This window comes from Emydura macquarii, unplaced genomic scaffold (assembly GCF_026122565.2).
Source record: "Emydura macquarii macquarii isolate MOO-44397 ecotype Brisbane River unplaced genomic scaffold, CSIRO-AGI_Emac_v2 contig_3322, whole genome shotgun sequence".
In the NCBI taxonomy this organism is placed as follows: Eukaryota; Metazoa; Chordata; order Testudines; family Chelidae; genus Emydura; species Emydura macquarii.
This window is the reverse complement of record NW_027133459.1, coordinates 547,572-555,732: the sequence shown is the minus strand read 5'-3', so window position 1 is coordinate 555,732 and position 8,161 is coordinate 547,572. Positions and strand designations below refer to the sequence as shown.

The 8,161-nt window shown below is 67.0% G+C and overlaps 1 protein-coding gene across 2 annotated transcripts; it reads left to right on the top strand.

Moving 5' to 3' along the window:
• The first annotated feature begins 248 nt into the window (after positions 1–248).
• LOC137143381 (dehydrogenase/reductase SDR family member 4-like) lies at positions 249–4,815 on the top strand. 2 transcript variants are annotated; one of them, XM_067533141.1, is made up of 9 exons: positions 249–385; positions 787–984; positions 2,784–2,961; positions 3,195–3,296; positions 3,547–3,617; positions 3,693–3,744; positions 4,078–4,212; positions 4,329–4,384; positions 4,526–4,815. In XM_067533141.1, exons 2-9 carry the CDS (start codon positions 845–847, stop codon positions 4,638–4,640), a joined length of 849 nt encoding a protein of 282 aa, XP_067389242.1. In that variant the 5' UTR covers positions 249–385; positions 787–844; the 3' UTR covers positions 4,641–4,815. The 2 variants fall into 2 exon arrangements, with proteins under 2 accessions (XP_067389242.1, XP_067389243.1); XM_067533142.1 differs by lacking the exons at positions 249–385; positions 787–984 and adding an exon at positions 2,447–2,623.
• Positions 4,816–8,161: the final 3,346 nt, after the last annotated feature.

The window sequence follows — 8,161 nt, the reverse complement described above, 5'->3', positions numbered from 1 at the left end:
CCCCGAGCCTCCTCCCCCCGCATCCCCCCCCCGCCTCCCTGCCTCCTCCCCCCCCCCCCGCCCCGAGCATCCTCCCCATACACCTGCTCTGTCTGTCTGACTTCTCAGCCCTCCTGGGGTCTCTCCCCCTCCCCCCAGCCTCCCCCAGTGACCCCAACCCAGCCTCCCCCAGTTCAATGCCCCCCCCCCGCTCCCGCCGCCGGCGCCCCGTTTCCCCACCAGAGGGCGCCCCGCTCCCGTCCCGGGTTCGGCTCCCTTGGTCCCTTTCGCTTCCTGCTGCGTCCGTCTGTCCGTCCCCGGCCCGGCCCGACAGACGCGGCCCCCGCCCCCCCTCCTCCGCGCAACCGCCCCCCCCGGAGCACGAGGGTCTGGCCATAAGCGGCAGGTGCGAACAGAATTGGGGTGGGGGATGGGCGTGCAGAAATGTGGGGCCGGCCGGGCGGGGGCCAGCCCCCCCGGGGGTTGGTGTGGGGTGAGGGGGGGGGCGCTGCTGGACCCAGAGCTCCGTCCGCAGGGGAAGAGGCTTTGTGGGGCCCAGACTTTGAATGGGTGGGGGAGGGGGCGGCTGATGGCGAGTGGGAGCGGCCCCCCCCCGGGTGTTGGGGGGCTCGGGCAGGCACTGAAGGAAGGGACCTTCCAGGCACAACACTCGTGGGGGGCGGGGCGAGCAGGTTGTGGGGCCGGAGAGGGGAGCGGGGATCCCTATGGTGTTTGGGGGAAAGTGGGGCGGGGGATGTGGGGGGGTCTTTCCCTGCCCCCCCGACAATCTCTCTTCTCCTTTGCCAGGGGGGCAGACGCTGCGTCCGGGGCAGAGTCCAGCCGTGGGGCAGAGTCGGGAAGCGCCATGTGGGGCAGGCTGGCGAGGCCGGGCACCGGGATCTGCCCCCGCCCCGCGTGGGGGGCGCTGCGGGTGAGGGGCGCGGCCGGGGCCAGCCGGGGGGCCCAGGCCGACAAAGTGGCTCTTGTGACGGCTTCGACCGAGGGGTGAGTGACGGTGCCCCCCACTCCCGACCCACAGCCCCTGGGATTCCTGCCCCCCAAGTCCAGCCAGTGCCCCCCACTGCCGACCCACAGCCCCTGGGATTCCTGCCCCCCAAGTCCAGCCAGTGCCCCCCACTCCCGACCCACAGCCCCTGTGATTCCTGCCCCCCAAGTCCAGCCAGTGCCCCCCACTCCCGACCCGCAGCCCTCTGGGATTCCTGCCCCCCAGCCCCGCTGGTGCCCCTCACTCCTGATCCACACCCCCTGGTAGCTAAGCTGTGCCCCACCCAGCCCCTCCAATGCCCCTCACACCCGACCCACAGCCCCCTGGGATTCCCCCCAACTGCGCTGGTGCCCCTCACTCCTGACCTGCAGCCCCCGGCTAGCCCAGGTGTGCCCCCCCCCAGCTCTGCCAGTGCCCCCCCCCGCCCCCCAGCCACACCTACACAGAGCGAGGGCAGAACTCTCTGCCCTCCTGGCTTGTAACATCTGCCCCGGGATGGGGACAAAGGCCTGGGGATGGGCCGGGGGGGGGGGCGGGGGTCTGTCCGGGGGGGGGGCACTGGCCTGTGAGGGGTCAGAAACCTTAGGACCCCAAGTTCTGTCCATCCATCCGTCCGTCCATCCCTCCATCCCCGTCCGTCCGTCCATTCCCACTCACACCCATCATCTCATCTGATCTGTCAGTCTGTCCCTATACACACCTTTCTGTCTGTCTGTCTATCTCTCTCTCTGTGTCTGTCTGTCTGACACCCCAGCCCTCCTGGGGTCTCTCCCCCTCCCCCAGTGATCCCAGCCCAGTCTCCCCCAGTTCAAGCCCCCCCCCCCCCCGGCTCCCGCCGCCGGCGCCCCGTTTCCCCGCCAGGGGGCGCCCCGCTCCCGTCCCGGGTTCGGCTCCCTTGTTACCTTTCGCTTCCTGCTGCGTCCGTCTGTCCGTCCGTCCCTCCCCGGCCCGACAGACACGGCCCCCGCCCCCCTCCTCCGCGCAACCCCCCCGGAGCACGAGCGTCCGCCCGCAGCCGACAGGTGGGAACAGAGCTGGGGGGGGGGGGGAGGCTGGGGTGCAGGGGGTGTCCGGGGGGGCAGGGAGGGGGGCAGAAATTCGGTGGCGGGGGGGAGCCCCCCGGGGTCTGGAGGGGTCGCGGGGGGGCCGGTGGAGGAAGCGCCGCAGCGCTCCGTGCGCAGGGGGAAAGTTTTTGTGGGGTCCAAACTTTGGGTAGGTGGGGGAGGGGCGATCGGAAGTGGGGGGGTTGGGAGGGTGCAGAGGGGTGGGGGCGGCCCCCCCCCGGGTGTTGGGAGCTCGCGGGGGGCCCTGAAGGAAACGACCATCCGGGGACCGAAGGGGAAACGTTTTGTGGGAGCCGCTTCTGGTGGGGGGCGGGGCGAGGAGGTTGGGGGGAGGGGCTATGTCCCCTCCCCCCCCCAGCAAATCTCTCTTCTCCTTTGCAGACAGCACGTCCAGGTCCAGGGCAGAGTCCAGCCGTGGGGCAGAGTCCGGAGGCGCCATGTGGGGCAGGCTGGCGAGGCCAGGCACCGGGATCCGCCCCCCCGCCTGGGGGGTGCTGTGGGCAAGGGGCACGGCTGGGGCCAGCCGGGGGGCCCTGGCCGACAAAGTGGCTCTTGTGACGGCTTCGACCGAGGGGTGAGAGCCGGTTCCCCTCACCCCCGACCACAGCCTCCTGGGATTCCTGCCCCCCAAGTCCAGCCGGTGCCCCCCACTGCCGACCCGCAGCCCCCTGGGATTCCTGCCCCCCAAATCCCGCCGGTGCCCCTCACGCCCCGCCCCCACTGTCTCCCCCCAGGATCGGCTTGGCAGTCGCCCGGCGCCTGGCCCAGGACGGGGCCCACGTGGTTCTGAGCAGCCGGAAGCAGAGTAACGTGGACCGGGCTGTGGCCCAGCTGCGAGCCGAGAACCTCAGCGTCTCCGGGACCGTGTGTCACGTGGGCAGAGCCGAGGATCGGGAGCGCCTGGTTGCCACGGTGAGCCCGGACGCCTGGGTTCTCTCCTGGCTCCGGGAGGGCAGTGGGGGCTAGTGGTTAGAGCAGGGTGGGGAGGCCGGGTGCCCGGATGCCTGGGTTCTCTCCTGGCTCTGGGAGGGCAGTGGGAGCTAGTGGTTAGAGCAGGGGGCTGGGAGCCAGGACTCCTGGGTTCTCTCCCGGCTCTGGGGGGGCAGGACCTGGCGCAATGGGGCACTGATTTCTCCCCTCTCCAGGCCCTGGAGCGTCACGGGGCCATCGACATCCTGGTCTCCAACGCGGCCGTTAACCCGTTTTTCGGGAACACGCTGGACGCCAGCGAGGACGTGTGGAACAAGGTGTGTGTGGGGGGAGCTGGGCTGGGTGGGGAAGGGCGAGTTGGGGGGCAGAAGGGGGCTGGGGGCGGGGAGGGGATGTGGAGGGAGGTGGGGGCGAAGTGGGTCAGAGTGTGGGGGAGGGCCCGTGTTCAGGTGTGGGGGGCAGAGCGTGGAGTGGGAGGGGGTCTGGGGATACAGTGCCGGGGGAGGGGCACCGTGGGGGGGGGGGGGCAGAAGCCGGACCCCCTCCCCTCTTAACCCCCCCGGTCAGATCCTGCAGATCAACGTGACGGCGACGGCCATGCTGGTCGGCCTGGTGGTGCCCCACATGGAGAAACGGGGGTGAGTGCAGGGGGGGCTACAGGGGGCCGGGGGGGCAGGTCTCTCGGCTCCGGCTCACACCCCCTCTCCACACAGGGGCGGCTCCATCGTCATCGTCTCGTCCATCGCGGGCTTCACCCCCTTCCCGGTGAGATGCCCCCTAATCCCCCCCACGGCCCTGGGGGCGAAAGGCAGGTTGGGGCGGCGGGGGGGGGGCATCTGGGGCCGGTTGGCTGGCCAAGGGCTGGTGGGGGAGCAGGGCAGGGGGGTGGGAGGGAAACGGGGGGACCTGGGGGTGGCTGATGGGGGCAGGAAGTTGGGGGGCGAGTGGGGGGAACCGGGGGGGGAGCTGCTGGGTGTGGGTCTGGGATGGGGGCTAATTGGGCCGGGGGCGGGGCAGGGGCTGGCTGGCAGAGGGCTGGGCAGCTGGGGGGGGCTGGCTGGCGGGGGGGGGCCGTGCTGACCCTCTCTGCCCCCCCAGGCGCTGGGACCGTACAGCGTCTCCAAGACGGCCCTGCTGGGCCTCATCAAGGCCCTGGCCCCGGAGCTGGGTCCCCGCAAGATCCGGATCAACGGGCTGGCGCCGGGGGTGGTGCAGACCCAGTTCAGCGCAGCTGTGAGTGCGGGGGGGGGGACTGGGGGCGGAGTCTGGTGGGGGGGAACCGCTGGGGGTGGGGCCTCACTGTGGGGGGCACGGGGCCGGTGACTCCCCAACTCTGGTTTTTCTTCCAGCTGTGGAAGGATGAAGCCATGAAGGAGAAAATGATGGAGAATCTGAGAGTGCAGAGGTACCGACGGCCCCCATCCCCCCATCCCGCCCCCATCCTTCCCTGCCTTCCTGCAGCCCCCCATCCCGCCCCACTCCCCTCCTTCCCTGCAGCCCCCCATCCTGCCCCCCGCCCCGCACTAACTCCCTCTCCTCTCCCCAGGCTGGGGGTCCCGTCTGACTGCGCCGGGATCGTCGCCTTCCTCTGCTCCCCCGACGCCAGCTACATCACGGGGGAGACGGTGGTGGTGGCTGGGGGCGCCCCCTCCCGGCTCTGAGCCCCCCGCCCCCCCAAGACAGACGGACGGCTGGACGGGCGGGGCCTGGACTGGCCCGGCCCCAAATTGGGGACTTGCTGGGTTGGCAGCTGTTGGGAGACACGCCTCAGGAGAGGAGGTTTTGGGGGATCCCCTCTTGGGGGTCTGAGAGAGAGGCAGGTTTGGGTGGAAAGCATTTGTGGGGGGCTAAAGGGACGTGGGGGAGCAAGAATTTTTGTGGGGCTGGGAGTTTGTGGTCCATTTTGGGGGGGCTGGAGAGAGCCAGGGTCAGTTTTTGGGGGTAGAGATCTGGGGGTCACGTATATGGGGGGTCTCCTCCGAGGACAGAGGAGTGGGGCAGCTTTGGATGCAGGCAGTGACGGGGGAGAGGCCGTGTGGGGATCCCCTCCTCGGGGAGGCAAGTATTGGGGTACACAGAGGGGTGGGGACAATTGGGGGGCAGCCATGGGGCAGGGAGTGGAAGGGCAGTTTAGGGGGGCTGGGAAGGGAGGAGGAGTTGGGGAGACACACCCCCATTTGTGGATAGGGGCTGAGTTTTGGGGGGCACAAGGACCCCTGCCTTGCCCCGTCCCCCTGTTCCCCGTCTCTCCATGGACTAGTGATTGCTGAAGGCTTGATAAATTGTCGCTGCCTCCCCGTCTGCATCTTCCTTTGGGGTGTGTGGGGGGCAGGGAGGCTGTAACGGGGAGGGGGAAAAAGGGGGGGAGTCTGTTATGGGGCAGGGGAGAAGGTCTTTAATGGGGTGCAGAGGGGCCCTCCAAGACACACACTCCCCACTGTCCCTCGCCCGGCTCTGCCCCATCATCGGGCAAAAGACGCCCGTCTGGGGGTGGCCCTTGCTCTCCCGGGGAGCGTCCTGCCGGGGGGGGGGGGGGGAGCTGGGGAGCTCTGGGTGCCGGCCCCCCACTGCCGTTCTGCTGCCGGGAAAGTGGGCGCCGGTCGGAACCGGTCCTTCACTGGGCGCTGAATTTCGATGCTGGGTTTTCCCTCACCTTGGCCGTGGCCGTGCGGCCAAGCGGTTCGTGCGGGAGAAATGGAAACCAGCCGATGGGTACCGAGAAAAGGGAGCCCCCCGGGCTTTTTATCTGTGACATCAGGCCTAGGTTTAAGTGTCGTGACCTCTCTAGGGCTTTGTCCGACGGACTAAAAGCGGAAGCGCGTGGGCTGCCTTCCCGAATAAACCACCTCCCGTCCGACGGGCCCCGGGTTTTCCTTCCGGACGGTTTGCGGTGGACGCTCTTCTGGTCATCGACGACCACTGGGACCCATCCGTGCCCGGGGCAGCCACCTGAAAACGCCCCAGTGAGGGCAGGCTGCAGACGCAGAGCAGATTCTCCCAGCGCTGGTGTTTGGCACTGAAGCCAGACTTCCCAACCGGCCACAAACTGTGCTTCTGAATCCCCCAAACCGGTTATCAAGCAGCCAGTCCACAAACACACACAGCCCCTTTACTGCATTCCAGTCTCTGGCCCCCAATCGGCCACTGGGTCCAGTAAGGAGACCAGTTATTTCAACTCTCTCCTCTTTACCAAAAAGGTTCCCTCTGACCCCAAGGGGTCAGCCACAGCCCCAGAGCAATAGAAGTTTGGGTCTTACCCAAAATCCCACGCTGCCAGCCAATCCTTCAGTAACTACAACTAAAGGTTTATTGTAACAAGAAAGACCCAAAGAGAAACGCTAAAGGGTTAAAGCGATCACACACCCCGAATTGGCTGGAAAGTCCATAGACAGCAGGTTTCTCCTCAAATTGTGGCGTTTGCACCCCCCGGTGACCTCAGAGATTGGAGGCAGAGGGGCTGCGTGAGCCACTGAGCTACGGAGCTGTCTGTGCATCAGACCCAGGAGTCCGAACCCCCAGCCCTGCTCTAACCACCAGACCCCACTGCCCTCCTGAATCCAACCCCCGTCCCCACTCCAGCCTCTCGGTATCATGGAAATCACGGAGCTCTGGTGTCCCCTGCCCAGCGTCTTCCCACCTCCTTTGAGCCGCCCGCCCCGTCCATCCCCTGAACTGGGGCTCAGTCGCTGACCCGGCTTTGGGGAGCTGGCGTTCACACTCCGCACCAGGCCCTGGAAGTGGGGGTGCACCCAAGAGGGCAAGTTCGGGCAATCAGCTGTGGTCACTGTCAATGACTGGTTAACTGTTGGGGGGATCCAACCTGCTGGTGTAGGCTGAGCACGCCCGGTCGTTCATGCTCATCACAGGGAAATGCTTGGGCGGGCCGGGGACACCCTGCCAGCAGACGAGCTGGTAACAGGACGAAGGCTGAACTGTAGGAAGGAGAGAGACCAGGATGGGAACGGGACCCAGGCATCCGGGACAGCAACGTGAGGGGGCCCCACAGCACCCAGCCCCGGGGGAAGATGCAGGGATGGGAAATGGGACCCAGGCATCCGGGAGACCAGGGGTCACTTACCAGCCATGGCGACGGAGCAGAGAGACAGGAGCGGGAAGGAGACCGAGACAGGTTTGGTCCAAAGAGCCATTGCCCTGGAGGGGATGGGACGGCCGCTCGATGGGGGAGGGTCTGGGGCCAGGCCCCACAGATCTGTAGGGGGCTCGGCCACCCCTTCCCTGCTCTGAGCTGTCTGCTGCTCCGCCATGAAACACGAGGTGAAATCCTGGCCCTTCGGTGCTGTGCGGGGAACTGAGCCAGGGCATCGCTCAAGACACCGGAGTCAGGAGAGAATGGAAAGATGCACTCGTGAGCGACTCCAGCCTGGTTCTGTTGCTTTCCCTGCGCTGGCGCTGTCTGGCAGGTGAGTCAACGGGGGCCGTGTGCCCGGGAGCTGCACGGCAGGAGTGGGGTGAGGAAGTGGCTCTGTCTGGCCGGGGGGGGGGGTCAGCACTCGTGGGGTGCAGCCTCCCCGCTCGCCGAGTCTCTGCCCACGGCCCCAGCCCAGGGAGGGGCAGAGGGGGCAGCAGTGACCCTGCAGGGATAAGCCACCTGTGACCTGCCCTGTTTGCAAAAATAGTGTGGGGCTGGGGGGGGGGGGGGGGGGGGGGGGGGGTTTTGTTTCCACTCTCACCGGAGACTCCCAACTCCGGCTCCCCAGGGCTGGTTTCTTAAAGGCACCGGCACCCCAATGCCAAAAAACCAGCAGCTCCTGCCATACCGTGCCGGGGTGCTCCAGGGGAGCCGATCCCACGAAAGAGCCTCACACGTTTGAAATATTTCAGATAACCCCGGGTATATGTGTGTGTGCGTGTCTACAGAAAGCCTCCTGCAGCTCACAAGTGTGTCTGCCCTGCTGTGGGTCCCTGGTTCGCCCTCCTTCCTTCTCGTCCGTTTTACGTACAGGTTTGCCCCTTTTTTATCCCGCATTGCGTGGCTGCAGGCCCTTGCGCTATGGCTTAACCCTTTTAATTGCAAACCCTCCCCCCCAGTAAAGACGTGGTGTTATTTTCTGCAAGGACAGCTGGTTATTGCACTTGCTCTGCTTCGTCCTGTGGTTTCTCATCCTACGTTCGCAACTTACAAGATTCTTCTGTGCTCGTGGTCCTGGCTGACTTTGACTTC